The sequence below is a fragment of the Balearica regulorum genome, chromosome 13, assembly GCF_011004875.1.
Source record: "Balearica regulorum gibbericeps isolate bBalReg1 chromosome 13, bBalReg1.pri, whole genome shotgun sequence".
Taxonomy (NCBI): Eukaryota; Metazoa; Chordata; class Aves; order Gruiformes; family Gruidae; genus Balearica; species Balearica regulorum.
Genome location: NC_046196.1, coordinates 5,668,362 through 5,683,880, shown reverse-complemented (window position 1 = coordinate 5,683,880; position 15,519 = coordinate 5,668,362). Strand labels below are relative to the sequence as shown.

The following is a 15,519-nucleotide window of genomic DNA, read 5'->3' as shown; positions in this document are numbered from 1 at the left end:
TTACGGCTATCCTCTCCGCAATAAAACAGACTACTGCACATCAATAAAACTACATCTTGCACTAATTTCTCATTCTCTTTCTCAGAAGAAGCATGCAATCCAAATAAAATATTGTCTTCCTATTATTTAATACAGATACAGTATATGAGTCAATCTTCATTGGTACAAGTCAGCAGCAGCAGCACTGAAATTAAGTACAGTCCTAAAGTTTTTGTAAGTGAAATCGAACCCAAACACAAGGTGATGCTGTCAGCCAAGCTTTCCATTGAGTCTCACCTGTACAATCATGTAGTACACAATAAAGAGGAAATAAATTACTTCTGCTGCAACCACAAAGATGTGGAGACTGTTGGTGTACGGGTAAAGCCGGACACTTTGCAGCTCTGCGCTTGTAAAGAAGGGCCCTGAAAAAACAATGTTCACCTCAGTGCTCTAATAATTACATTTTTCTGTTTTCATTCAAACAACTCAGTTCACCAGTAAGACTTCTGTACTCACTTTCACATCAATGTGAGACTGAATACAACTATCAAACTAAGATTAAGACTTGATTATGTGAGTAGCCTTATAAGTGTTCTTTGAAATTTTCCTCAAATAGGAACTTCAGGCAGTCAATGGCTTTTAGAGTGCCAGTGCTCTCTTGTATGACAGTATGATATTAATCCCAGCAGGGCTGCATTTGGATTGGACTACAAATGCAGAAATGTAGCAGGAAGACCCAGAGATGTGAATCTGAATCTCATTCTAAAAAGAAAATTAGCTCAGTTTTGTGGTCTGTTTTGGGCATTTTCCAATACTGGGACAGACCTGAGGGAGGCTACTGCTCAGATGACATGTTTTTCTGTAGCCTTTAAATGAGAATCTAGTTTTCCTGTTTTCTTTGTTGTATCCAGATTATGTATTGTATGATTACATGGCTATATATTAGAAGTCTTCAGGAACAAAAAAGATAGACTCTGTTATCATCAGCAGATGACCACAACATAAGCAAATGTAAGATATTCCAATATGGTCTGTATTACTGTGATACTACATTTTTCCTAAATGGTTTATAAATTTTGCATTGCTTCTGTCATTATTAGATTTATTAAAACACTTCTGCTTACTGAATAAAGAACTAGGTATACATTGACAGCATGTAAATCTGCACTCTGTAGGTGTATTGCTTGCTGTCTTCAGAAATGTGTAACTTAAAAAAGGTTCTTACCTAAAGCATTGGTTTCAAACATCAGGCTTACAATGCAGAACAAGTTCACATTGGCATTGTAGACTGTAAATTCAACAAACACTGCTCTTGTGAAGGTGTCTAGCCAGACATTGTTGAAAAGGTACTGGAGAATTCTGTCAAAAAATGTATAGTTACTGATATAACTCATACATGAAAGAGACAGTATCACATGGAAGATAGGAGTGTTTGGATATTATCATAGAGAAAGAGTAAACCAGAGGTAAGATGTTTGAGAGGACACCTGGCCTGTCAAGTCTGGAGGTAGGGGATATTTGTACTATTAACCTAGGTGGTGAGTTTCTTTTTGGCTCCTCTGGAGAAGCAGGTACCAGATATTGGCCAGTGCTAAACATGAGATGCCTCGGTGTCTGATAATTTACCTCATATAGGTTCCTGTACAAATATGGATATCTCTGGCAACATAGAAGTTATCTGTAAGTTTGGATCTCTGCCCCTGTGGGATGCTGGTTCCTGCTTATTTATCTTGGGTCCCTTATTTGCCAAATTCTTTTTGAGTCCTGGGTTTCAAGGCCTCTGTTTCTATTATTTCACTGTAAAAAGTTTTCCCTGTTATTATTCATATGCACACACAGGAGATTGCGTTCAGTACAATTTCACTAATTCTTCTCTTTTAAGGTAGATACAAAATTGTCTGCAGGGATCTAGGGAGTATAAGCACTAAAGAGAGATAAAGACGCCTCACAAATCTTACGATGATATGAAAACAGGCAAACATAGTTCAAGCATAGTAAAAAGGTAAGATAAGATTAATATAAATTATTTTCTAAATTATTTTCTCACAATCATTGACATCCCCTTAGAAAATTCAGTATTTTAGAAGTTAAAGGCTAGACTAGATCCAACACTGGATTAATACATTGATAGGATTCTGTTACTAGTTTTTCCAACATTATGTATTTCTGCAGCTATGTAAACTGGAATCTGTGCATATAAGTCAGGAGAAAAAGGCTCTAATTTTGGAGCCTGGTTGTTATCTAGCATGGAGCAAAATGATAGGGACATAAACTACAATGATGGCACCACAGTAATATCTACAATATCCAGCACAATGCACAGCAGGAAAACTCAGGATGCAATCTGAAATGAATCTTAAATAAAGAGCATCATGGACACTACAGCAGATACACTAATAATTTACAAGAATACAGGTGGTACCTGGAGGCATTCTTAGGATCAGTTCCCAGGTGAATCACATATCCCCCTCCCCTGTAGACGGCAAGTTTGCCCCAGACAGGGTGCCCTCTCAGTTTGGACTGACTCTGGTAGTGCCATGCTGAGCTCAAGTCAGAGGAGTTATTGAAGATCGAAGTATTCCAGTGTTCCCCATAATCTGATGTATCTTCTGTTTGTAGGGAATATGGAGCATGGCATTCCTGAATCACACGCTGGAGTTTGGGAGAAATAGGGCAGGTGTCTCCTTTCACTCTTACTTGGCGAATCCGAGCACTACCCACCAGCTTGGAATTGCCATCTGTAATGAATCCTAAACGGGGGATGGAAAAGAGCAGCACTGGCAATGTGATAGAACTACTAATAATATTTCTTCAACTCATTTATGATTCACTGATGCATTAATATTTTACTATAGATTCTTTTCTAAAGAACACTGTGAGCAAAATAGTCATGAAAATTAAGCCCTCATGTTGATTTGAACTGAGTTCTTAAATGACATCCATAGATAACAGAGGTCAGTATCATTACCTATCTGTGTTTTATACAGAAGGAAAGTGAGGCCTGGAGGAGAAAAGAGACTTGCTTTGAGTCGCACAGCAGAGCAGCTGTATGCAGTGTTCACTTGGCCACAGTTGGTCAGTGCCTATCATGTCCAATGAACAACTCTGCTAATATATTTCAATATTTACTCTTAATGTGAGCTGGAAAATGGGTCATATGTATTACTGGATATGGCTAGATAGAAACATGGTGATATTGCATAATTAGCCTTCACATTGACCTAAGTCATGATGCAAACAGAGCTCTCCTGAGGAAAAGCTTTATGGTGCCACCTATCTGCCATTCTTGTTTTGAATTATGGAAAGAAACTCGTGTAAAACTGAAGCATATATCTGAATATCTGGAGTAAGTAATGTAAAGTGTGAAAAATGTAAAATTACAGTGCAGAACTTTCATTTTATATTAAAGATAAGGAAAATATCAGGGCACGCTATACTTGGGGTCAGGCTGTGGGGTTTTTGTTATCCACTAGTATTGATATTATAAGAATCCACACCAGTCTTATGCACTCACAGTCTCTTTCTCTGGTCAAATATGCATGTGCAAATTCGGGACATATATAAAAGATAATGTTTCTGAATCTGGCAAGCTGAGGTGAAACAATGTGACTCTGCACCTTTGTATGATCCATAAAGATTTTTGACTAAGGTAGTGTTTGCCCACGTGAAAAAATCCTGATAACTGTAGACATCATGGAATCCATCTGAGAAGCTGTTCTCAATGTGTTTGTTTAAGTAGTAGGAATTGGGATCTCTCTGCCCATAGGCAACCAGTAACAGCATCCATAAAAACCCCAAATAGGCTGGAAAAAAAGCAAGAGACAGCACATGTGAGCTCAGAATTAACACTGCTGTTCAAAATAAATTGCATGAATGATTACTGCTGTCATCACTTATTAGGTGAAGGAGATGCTTTGCTAGCCTCTGACTGACCAGTGCTGTTGAATTTACGCAAGCTACTTCAACGTGCTGCAGTTTAAGCATATCATGTTTGGAATATGAGTAGCAGTCAAGAAAATAAGTGGGAAGGCTGGCTGAACACCAGTAGTAATGACAGCTCTAAATAAAATGAGTAGTCTAATTTTGTTCTAAATGAAGTTGAGGTATTTTTTTCCATTGTTTTAGGGGAAATAAAACTGGGGTATAAATCATCATCTACAGATACCATCTGCTTTTAGAAAGATGGCCTCCAAAGATGGTCTCCATCTGCTATTTTGATTTCAACTTCATTTAACAGTTGGCCTCCTCCTTTTACCCTTTCTAACTTTTCTTTAACCTCTCATGTCTGTAATGTGTTTCTTTACCATAAAATTAAGACTCTAGCTACGCTTTTACCTCCAGCTAACATTCCCACCTCCTTTCAGCTCCAACTGCCACTGAACAGCCTGTCTCTACACTGTAGTGGCTGGCAGAAAGCTAAAGATATGCCAAAACTTTTTCACCTAAGAGTACAATATTTTCATTGATGTAAAAATACAGATGAATACTACCAAATAAAACAAGATAATCTACATATGGATAATACCCAGGATTTCTCTGATGAGGGCAAATGCTTTCTGCTCCTTCATGCAGCTAATTTTCATTTTCTCCACATCAGCTGCAGGAGGTGGCCGGTAAATATTGCTTCTACTGTCCCTTCGGGCTCCAAAGAGAGGATTTGAATCACCTGTGAGTGACAGCAGTAAACCCTAGAATTAGTGAACAGATCATTTATGTCCTGCTTTTTGTTTCTTTGGACATTATAATGAAATATTTCTATTTAATGTTTTCCCTTAGGAAGATGGGGGGGTGATTTTAAGAATTAGTATAGTAAGACAAACAGTGGGAGGGAAGGAGCCACAAACACAGTGTATTAAGTTTAGGCCCAGGTATAGTCCAGGTGTCTCTCTCTAGGCTGAGCATCTCAGAAGGTGATGTATTCAGAGCCTGAGACTGATCTGGGAGGAAGCTGTTGATCAGGATTCTTTGCTGTGCCCTAGGACTCCTGTCTGCTGCTATCAGCCTTTTTTAGATATGATTGTGATTGCAGAAGCCACTATTGGGTTTAGGAGAGTAATACAAATAATTGTGGTTGTGGAAAACTATGTATACTGAGCACTTTCGTATCATAAGACTTAAATGAGGTGGGAAATTTCCTTGAGAGAGAACTTGAGTTTTAGATGCGCTTGTCAGAGAAAGATCTACCAATCTAGATGAAGAGTGCAAGCCATGCCGTGAATACTGAGATGTCTGCACAGAGCTAAAACAAGCCTCCTTGTATATCTGATTTTTCTTATGTCTGATATGAGAGCTAAAATATTTAAGCATGGCTACTGCATACTAAAGCACTGATTCATTAATATTAATTATAATGGCTTCAGTCAGTTTGCCACATTATTTTCTTTTCTAGATGTTGCTTGAACATTGATGGACTGAGAAGTGATTTGCTATCCACTTGTACAAGTCTCGATCTAGTATGAATCAATAAGGAGAATAATTCTTTTTTTCCTGACATAGGCAAGCCTGGAATGTAGGGAAAGGAGTCAGATATCAGTATCCTGGCAGCCAGTATGTCCTCCAATAACAGAGGTGATCCTACAACAGGGCTGGGGGAGATGGTGCACATATTTATATTTGCAGAGGTAAAAACATATGGAAAAAGTTAAACAAGGAAATATTCTGTTGATCCAAACTTCTTCTCTTTTATCTTTTTGATCTTGTCTCTTTCATTAAGTGTTCTGCAATATTTAAACCTAAACACACAGTGGTCTTTAGATTTTCTCCAAATGGCACAAAAGCAGTTACTCAGGTTTGTTTCCACTTCCCCCTTGGTCTTGGGAATGCTAATGAGTAGGCATGTAGTCATAGCACCTGTGGATTTAGTGATTTCTGCTAACCTTGTCAGCTAAGATTCAGGTATATAAAGATAACCAGTGAAGTTCTCAGTTGAGCTCAGTCACACATTTGTGCATGAAGCACTCCAAAAGCTTGGAGAATGCTTCACTTTCTTTAATAATTTCTCAATTTACAGACAGTTACCTGGTGCAGATAAAGGCCCATCAATAGCTGTGTTTTCTTCATCCTCATGTTCCACCTTCTTCAGAACCAGAGCAAAAAAAGCAGCAAATCCCAGCACCTGGAAAGAATTAGCTATAGACTCACCATATGCCCCTTTCATATAAAGAAGCTCAGGCTTTGACCTGGATCCCTTTGGATCCAGGCACTGCAGGAGAACAACTGTGCTTTGACGTTGTTGAACTCATGCAGCTGAAGCTCTTAAACAAGAGAACAGGGCACAGTGCTGGGGTCCATCCAGCTAAACTGATTTTGCCATATGACACACTTTCCCTGGTCAGAAACCTCATCACCTAGTAGATTCTGACAAAACAAGGGAGAAGAAACCAGTGGAGTTAATGTCAGGAAAAGACAACAGAACGCTGTAAACCACCTGCTAGTGCTTGTTTTAAAGGCAAAGACTTCTCACTTTACATGTCAAATCCCGTAGTTCTTTAGAACACATTACATTGTCTTCCTGAAATGATAGTAGAATGAGTTCATACTGGACAGTGGTTGTATTTCTGAGGATCTCACCTTTAAGGGCTGTGTGATGAAAAGACTTTCCAAGAAGGAGATGGCCATGGAGATCAGCCACTTGATGGAGTTCTCCTTGCCGTAATGCAGCCCATAGAGCATGGTAAAGAACCCAGATACACCACTGGTGACTGCAACAAGGAACCAAGCAATGAACACAAACCACCAAGGCAGCCCTTTGGAAGAAGCACTTTTCTTGCCATCACCAGAGAAGCTTGGAGTGAGGGACCACCTTGAGAGTCAACCAGAAGAGAAAAAATCAGTCTGCAGCAGAAAAGAAGCCACAGTCACAGTCTTCAGGTTCAGTGGGGATAGGCAACGTCTTATGATTTAGAATCTCAGTCAAAATATTATAAAATCTTTTAACTAATGCAGTTATATAGGCTATATGGATAGCAAAGAGTACAATGAGCAAAAATATGAGAAAGTGTGCAGAGATCAGCTAAAATCAAAACAAAATGATGCGCTTATTTACTCCTCAGTTCATGCATAATTCGATTTCCAGTAGAAATAATGACAAATAAAACCATAAGTGCATTTTAGCTGATTTTTCTTTATCCATACATTTTAAGAGATGTCTGAGACTTTGGAGCTCAGTGATTATCCCAGCCCTTTACTATCATGTGGCATTGTATTGTAACATTCAATTTTCAGAGGCAAAAATGACAAAGAGTGATGATCTGTTATTGCTTTTGTGTGCAGTTCACTGTGCATTGTAATTTCTTCCTTGCTCCTACAATAGTATAATAGTAAAACATGTTTCTACAGTGGTAATAATGGTTATCTAGCACATATTAAGCAGTAATTATTTGGGCTCCATCATCCTGACTGCTTTTGAATTCACAACCTGAATTTACTTATATTGAGTATGAAATGAGAACTAGGTTACCTCTCACTGATGGATGCTGATGAGCAGATCCGGTTCTCCAGGAGGTTCTTCATGTGCTGAACCTGACGAACAGCTTGTGTGTAACTCTGAGGCATCTGAAATTTATGGGGCCCCAGTAATTCCAGCTCCATCTCTACATGCTGGAGTTGCATGTACAAGCAGCGATTGTAATCACTGTATTTCAGTCGCTCACACATTCCCTTCTCTGGAGTTGAGCTTCTTGGTTTTTCTGCAGGTAAAGAATAATTTTTTTTAAAGAAAATCAGCATAGCTATCCCCATATTAAAATACTGTTCAGTACAAAGGTTAGCAGGACTGGAGCTCAAGCTTATGGATGTGACAAAGTGAAGAGTAACATTGGAAGGGACATGTAAAAGCAACTTCAGTACTAGAGCTTTAATGCTTTTCTGCTGGAATGGGCTGGGATTGTTGCCAGGAGACAACTTAATAAGACAGAGGTCCTAAAACCTTAATAGAGAAGTCAGATAAGATCAAGTGCTAATTTGTTCATAGTTTACCTGTGCAATTAGTAGCGTGGTACACTCATTGGAAAAGCCAAACAGAAGTCTTAATGAAATCAGTGGGATCGTTTAGTCATACATTATTGTTTAATTGAAAATAAATGAATGCCTAAGTTAAGAGTCAGACTGAAAGGAACAACAGCACAAGTCCAAGAAGAAAAAAAGGACAGGACAAAAAGACCGTGAAACAACTGATATTTGTGAGTCTTTATGGTGTTAGATACTGATCCTGCTCCCAAGCCAGGCTGGTAGCTCACATCTAATTCTACAGCATAAGAAAGAGAAATTTCACAGTGTCTACTCAGTTGGGTGCTCAGTGGTGCGCAGTGAAAGGACAAGAGGCAATGGGCACAAATTAAAACATGGGAAATTCTGTCTGAACATAAGGAAAAACTTCTGTATTGTGAGGGCAGTTGGACACTGGAACAGTTTGCTCAGAGAATTTGTGAAGTCTCCATCCTTGGAGATACTCAACATCCGACTGGATGTGATCCTGGGCAACCTGCTGCAGCTGACTGTGCTCTGAGCAGGGTGGTGGACTAGACAATCTCCAGAGATCCCTTCCGACTTCAACTATTCTATGATTCTGTAATTGCCTTTGAGTCAGAATGTAAGAAGAGCTTGGGTCATCACATCCAGCGTTACCATAATTTTCACTACAAAGGTTTCAGTAGGCATGTCACATTGTGTTGTTTACCTTGTATATCCATAGCACCTAATGTGACAATTATAGGGTCATCCTTCTTTTTGCTCTCATTATAAAACTCTTGCCCAGCTCTATTCTGCTGGCAGATGATGTCCTCAACCATTGCCAGAAGTGTGTTGATGTTAGTTGATTTTCCAAGATCTGATACTGAAGTGGGAGATGGAGTCTTCAGGGCTTTAAAGAGTGAGTTGGCAATTCTTCTTATGTCCTAGAAAAGACAGCAGCAACACAGCAGTGACTCTGGCTGCAGTGACTTAAGCTGATGTGATCTGAAGGCACCACTGGCTGGGAGCTGCATCAGTTGCTACAATCTCCAGAATGGCTAAGGATAGCACATCCTACGGTGCTGGACGTGACAGGCAGATTTCAATGAGTTCTACAAGACAGCTTGCAGGATTGAAAAATACAACTTACCTGCCTGAGGACCTAAGCTGAGAAAGATGGGGTCTATGATACCTTTTATCTTCACTGTCTTGCTTAATATTTGCTTTAAGCCCTGAACACAGTGATTTTGGTCGCACATAATAATTGTGCAAGGGCTGGGATTTACATAGGCAGATCTCAATGAAGTCGGGGATTCCATGTAGATGTGGAATTGAGTGCTTTTCACCAGTGTGTAATTGGCTTTTCGCTTCAGACAAGCTGAAGGGCATCTGAGAGCGAAGATTTCTGCCGTTAAACTGGGGCTGTCGGGTAGTGCAATGGCAGCAGAGGGCAGTGCAGGACTCGCTGGGGAGCAGCCACAGGGACTTGCCTTTGTCACAGCCTCTGGAGTGAGCGAGACAGCCTGGGTGACCTGTGGACTGGGAGGTAGGCTTGGGGACACTCGACCATTCTTTCCCGGCTTCTTCTCTCTCCCTTGCATGGCTGGCCGGGATCGTATGTTCCTGAAGATCTGCACAATGAGCAGGTTGATGGGGAACATGAGGAGGGAGCTCTCAAAGCCAATCATCACTTCCTGCCATGTGAACTCGATCTTGCCTGTCAAGATCAAACAGAGGGGAGGAGTAAAAATAATCCCAGGAACCACCAGATCTCTCTCTTATGAAAAAGCCCATTTATTCAACTTCCTGCTCCTAGATTCTGCTGTCTCTATTTCCCTGCCCGAGCAATGGTGAGGATTGTTACCCAAATCCATTTTCTGCTCAGCTGGATCCTTTGGCACTCCCCAGAACATGAGGCTGGTCAGCATGGTGCAGAGAAGCAGTGAGAAGCAACATGACACACGCTGGGCTCGTGTGAAGGAGCTTCGCGGGGAGCGGCTGAAAACCGAGTACCAGATGTGCCCCTCCTGGAAACCCTTGGAGGTCTTCATGAAAAACAGATTGCTGGGAAGGAGCAGAGGGAAATCAAATGGATACTAAGAAAGGAGAGGGAAGAATAAAGCTGTAGTTCAGGGTTCTGACCTGTTCATGCTTCTAGGCACTATCAGAAGAAATAATAACTATGAGAAATTACCAAATATCGTGGCTTGATTTGCATGGAATGATCATAGCTACTTATGCCCTTTCCTTCTGGCCACACCATGGAGGGAAAGCTAATCATGAGCAGTTTCTATATAAATTGTTAGTGAAATTACACATAAGAGAAGATGCTTGGGTTTCTGTAGGTCTTGTCATGCTATCCTTCTTTAACACCAATATTTCCAGTGTGGTATTACTGTTGGGGTAATGATTAGACTTACTTAACCATCCTTTCTCTGTTTCATATTCAGAGCCCTTTGAGGGCAATGGAAAGACCTCCCTTGTTTTCATTTTTGTCTAGGGGTTTGATCTCTTTTGCATACTTGCTTTTCTAGACTGATTGCTACCAAGAGTAAAAAACAGTCCGTAAAATAGAAGGTACCTGAACTGTTTCATGTCCTGTTCTGTAGCTACTGGAAACACTTTATCTAGGACACATTCTCCAATATCAACGGCTAGCCAAGAGTTACAGAGGAAGTACCATTTCTGATCCCATGCCAGATCATGGACCAATATTCGATTCACGTACCTGTTGGAAAAACGTATAGGACGTATTCACATGTAACTGAGTGGCATGAAATTCAGGACTCGGTAGGACTATGGAGGACAAACTCTGGCCTTTGGCTTCTTAGATTGTGTCTAAACTGTAAGGCACAGAACACATCCCATCCAGTACTGGACACAGGATATGGGAAACATTTCTGGTCCTGCAGTTCAGATTATGATTTGATCTATTCATCTGCAAAAATGAGAAACTAACACTTCTTTCCTTTCTAGAACTGTAGAAAGGATAATTTTCAAGTGCTAGAAAAGGAAAACTGTTATCATTATAAAAAAATATTTGTGGATCTTCACTTCCCAGGATCTCCAGCCAGATCCCCACTTACCAGGATGGACTGTCCCCTGAATTATCGTGCCATAATCTAATACTCTGCAGTTCCCCAAGAGGGAAGAAGGTACAGAGTAGGAAAACATCCACTCCTCCACGTTCAAAAACTGGTGTATCAGGATCAGTTAGATGGTGTGGCTCACTCTCTCCTTCCAGTCCATAGAGAGTGAGAGTCACCTGGAGAACAAGATGGCAAAATGAAGACTTGTACATCTCAATGCTATGTATGATTACTCCTCTGGCATACTCTTCCTGCTTTCATCAAATCTAAGGACTTTCTGGCTTAGACGTTGCATTTGAGCCATCCTGTTTAATAGCCTCAGGTGCTCCATTATTCATCCAGTTCTCTAAATGAGTGCATAAACGGTCTTACCACACAGTGCCATTGATACCTTGGAGGTTGTGGCTGCCCCGCGGCGGTGTCCTGTAAAAACTGTCACAAGATAGCGATACTGAGCAAAGGGGTCATTGTCTTCCAGTACTGTGATTTTCACCTACACAGTGACACAATACAAGCAGTGTGTTAGCTGTTCTGTAAGTATGGATTCCTTAAAGCTGTGGATAGGAGGTTGTCATCTTGTGAGCAATGCATTTACTTACCAGTAAACAGAGAGTTACAGGGAAAGGAGTAGGATCAGTTGAAGACTTCCTATTAAAACAGGCTAGGCAAAGCAGGAATTGGCCTAAATACATTCAGTCTTTATTAGCTGAAGACTTACTTTGGCATCATCCTGGATGTCTTTTCTTCGAGCCCAAATAACTACGAGCACGTATACCAGAAAGATGCATCCTACAGTTGTCACCACGACAGGGTTGTCCACAAATGTACCAAATAGCTGTACAGTTTTGCTAACATCTATGGCATTGGGTATGATGAAGAAGGAGCTCCCGAAGAAGGTCAGATGGTTGCAGAGGCACTGTGTGCTTCTAGGATTTGTTTTTGGTCCTACCTGAAAACCAGAAAAACTTCCTGATAAAACATTTGCTTGAAAGTATTAGATAACTTACCAAGCAAATGAATCATAGAATCACGGAATCACAGAATGGTTTGGGTTGGAAGGGACCTTAAAGCCCATCTATTTCCAACCCCCCTGCCATGGGCAGGGACACCCTCCACCAGACCAGGCTGCCCAAAGCCCCATCCAACCTGGCCTTGAACACTTCCACGGATGGGGCAGCCATAGCTTCTCTGGGCAACCTGTGCCAGTGCCTCACCACCCTCACAGGGAAGAATTTCTTCCTAATATCTAACCTAAATCTCCCCTCCTTCAGCTTAAGGCCATTCCCCCTTGTCCTATCACTCCATGCCCTTGCAAACAGTCCCTCTCCAGCTTTCCTGTAGGCCCCTTTAGGGACTGGAAGGCTGCTCTAAGGTCTGCCCTGGAGCCTTCTCTTCTCCAGGCTGAACAACCCCAACTTTCTCAGCCTGTCTTCGTAGGAGAGGTGCTCCAGCCTCTGAAGACAGTGCTGAGATTGATAAGTTTGTGTGGAGAACTGCTATACAGAAAAGAATTGTTCAAGTTCCAATTAGGAATATTAATTCTAATGTCTAGCCAGAAACAGGCATTATAATATAAAACAGCCTTGTCAGAATGATTCCATTTCTTCTTATATAGAAACCTATCCCAAGAAATGTAAATGAAAATGTCATTTGAAGCTTAGTCTGGTATGACTAAACTTCTGTAGTTTATTAAAACATCTCAGAATGATCTTGTTTTATGGTGTGAGTTCAGTGCTATCATTTTACTACAAGAGTGGTTATAAGGGCTGGCTTTGAAGTATATAATATAAACATGGTTTTGTTTTGCTCTACTTACATGACATCCATAGCTGTTCCAGTTCCCCTGGTGCTCATCCCAAAATACACAGCGGGATGCAAAGCAAGTGACAGCTATAGTTAGCTTGTCATAGACTGTGGACTCCATTCCCATATCTTGTAAAACCATGAAATAGTAAATTCCCTCTCCAAAAATGAGTTCTTCTGGGCTAAGAACCCAGGTGTTTGTCTCACCTTGAACACAAATATTTTAGTTTCAATGTATATATAGAAATGCTAATTCAGAAGCATACAGCTGTATTTAATATAATCAAATAAACAAACTGAAGAAACAGGTATGAAATAATTCTTAGCAATGCATTGTTCAAAGCATCCCACTCTTTGCCCCTGTTAGTGAACACTGTATACTAGAGATTGGAACCCTGAAGCATGACAGATTGAAACTCCTTTGAGAGGTTTCTTTCCAGTTAAACATCTGAACTCATGGTCAAGGCTCATTCTGCAAATATATGCATGTGCTGTAAAGTTGTGGATGAGCACTCCCCATACTGAGTGCCCTTAACTTGCTATGGGTGGTGAAAGTCTTTCGGTTACTAAGTCCAGACTGCACAAGTTCATGGGTCACTAACAAGTTGCCTTACCTCCAGTGGTCTTCTTATAGAACAGATGATTTTTCATATCATAGTTAGTTTCATTTGGACGATAACCGTACCCTAAGTAGAGTATTAGTGGAATGTCCTGTTCAGATTCCAGGTGGATCACTATAGATGTGTTTTCTGAGGTAACATTGACTTGGAATGTGCTAAAATTGCCCAGATTCAACAGAATCTTGTCCTCCTGAGTTGCTGAGAGCCTTGGTAACATTATCTGTTTTTAAAAAGAAAGACATAATTTTACATGCAGCAAAGCATCTTGCTTCTATTATCTATAAGCACAATATAGCTACATGCTAGATAATCTTTTTTCATAGCATAGGGAAAGCATGGCCAGCAAAAATATTGTCTTCAAAGTAATTCTCTTGGTATTGTCAGCTAACCTCTGAAAAGTTAATTTGAAACCTATGTAGAGTCATCACAAAGTCTGTGATCCTTGGTGCGCTTCTGAGCTAAGAGCTGAGATTATAACTGAAACACTGGCTGCATGAGGTGCATATGTGAACGATTTAGATGTCAGCTTATACATAAGCCCAAACAGTAGTAATATGAACATACAGTTGTGGATGAAATCAGACATTACATTATGTTTCAGGATGACTGTAATCTGGAGTCTTTTTCCACCACCATTAGCATTCTCACAGCCATTTAAATGAAGAATAAGATATACCTCTTTTTTAAGAAAAGACAGAAATATTTGTTATTTCATTCTTCACATCACACAAATCCCTCCATCACAAAGGCAGAATACATGATCTCATTATACGCTGTAATGAACAGTACCACCATTTGCAGTCACTTCACAGAAGATGATAACACAAGTGACAGATGGTCAGAGAAAGAAAAAAACGGGAAAAGAGGGAGAGGAATAGAAAATAGTAGGTCTACCTCAATGTTTTCTTTGAGATTGCTCACTGGTATGATCAAGCCATCCAGACCAGTAAGACTTAGACCTCCCACTGTTCCACTGATGTCAAAACTGGTGTCACTGGAGGAAAAGGGATTCACGGCAAAGCTCACCATCTATTAGCAAGACATTAACAATCAATTTTGAGCTATTGTCAGTATTTCATTATATTCACACTCTACATTGCTGAATAGTGAAAGCTTGAGCTCAAATCCAAACAGTACTTGACTCAAAAGAAGCCTGAATCCAGATGTAAATAGGAAGCTGCTCTAAGGCAGGTAAAACACAAACCTTTCAAGTGATTTTGATTCTGAAATGTAAGTGTACAACAATGTTTATCATTTCTATTCATTGTAACATTTTTGCCTTTTAGACACCAGATATCAAAATGCAATTGCATAAGCCTTTTTCAAAGTAACTCCATCAAAGTAGCACCCCTCTTGGAATTAGGAACAGAAGTCTATTTCTGCTATGGTAGCAATGCGCAGAAGAGTATGTCAGAGTCATCAGTCCAATGAGAGGATTCAGGAGCCTCTCCTAATGCTCAGGTAAGACAGTGGCTGTGTTTCCACAAGTTTCAATGGGCTCTGAATATTTTTTAGCAGAGCTGGAAAAGACATGAAAATCCCTATATGTTTTGCAGGTATTGCAGGGATTTCCTGAGAATGTCAAATCAACCAGAGAGGCTTTTAGAAAATTTATTATAAAAATATGACAATAATATGCAATCTATTGTTCTGAGGGAAGAAACACCACATACTAATTCAGATGAGGGATGTGTTATCATCAGGACATTTACAGACCTTTTGTGTCCTGCAGGATCTCATTTATTTCTAGCTGGGATGAAACTGGACTGCTGCAGGTTAGTTTTAATGGTGATATGGACTCTGAGCTGTTGCATCCTCCTCAAAGCATTAGATGTAAACAAACAGCAAATAGATTTATAGGTATTGATTCATTCCATTGCCTACTCTAGCCATGCAAGTATGAATCAAGAGTGTATGTGAGGGGCAGATGGGATGGGGAATTTAAGCTTTCAGTCCTCCTTAGCTTGCTGAACCAATCTCATGCAATTCAGATAAGTGAAGGCTTCTTTGATCAAAAATACTTCAAATTATTTTATTGGTGTGATAGGAGGGATGACTTGTGTGCTTGTGTATTC

The 15,519-nt window shown here is 40.2% G+C and overlaps 1 protein-coding gene across 1 annotated transcript in view; it reads right to left on the bottom strand.

The window, feature by feature from the left end:
- The window catches only part of PKD1L3 (polycystin 1 like 3, transient receptor potential channel interacting), a 42,446-nt gene that overhangs the window by 6,116 nt on the left and 20,811 nt on the right, over positions 1-15,519 (bottom strand). The window contains exons 21-38 of the mRNA XM_075765835.1: positions 14,339-14,473; positions 13,439-13,664; positions 12,838-13,031; positions 11,740-11,970; positions 11,413-11,514; positions 11,019-11,197; positions 10,514-10,660; positions 9,797-9,996; positions 9,423-9,649; positions 8,660-8,876; positions 7,442-7,670; positions 6,553-6,784; positions 6,001-6,097; positions 4,508-4,648; positions 3,600-3,785; positions 2,405-2,732; positions 1,208-1,341; positions 277-404 (exon numbers count right to left, since the gene is read on the bottom strand). Coding sequence (XP_075621950.1) covers positions 277-404; positions 1,208-1,341; positions 2,405-2,732; positions 3,600-3,785; positions 4,508-4,648; positions 6,001-6,097; positions 6,553-6,784; positions 7,442-7,670; positions 8,660-8,876; positions 9,423-9,649; positions 9,797-9,996; positions 10,514-10,660; positions 11,019-11,197; positions 11,413-11,514; positions 11,740-11,970; positions 12,838-13,031; positions 13,439-13,664; positions 14,339-14,473 — 3,333 coding nt within the window. The remainder of the gene's footprint in view (positions 1-276; positions 405-1,207; positions 1,342-2,404; positions 2,733-3,599; positions 3,786-4,507; positions 4,649-6,000; positions 6,098-6,552; positions 6,785-7,441; positions 7,671-8,659; positions 8,877-9,422; positions 9,650-9,796; positions 9,997-10,513; positions 10,661-11,018; positions 11,198-11,412; positions 11,515-11,739; positions 11,971-12,837; positions 13,032-13,438; positions 13,665-14,338; positions 14,474-15,519) is intronic.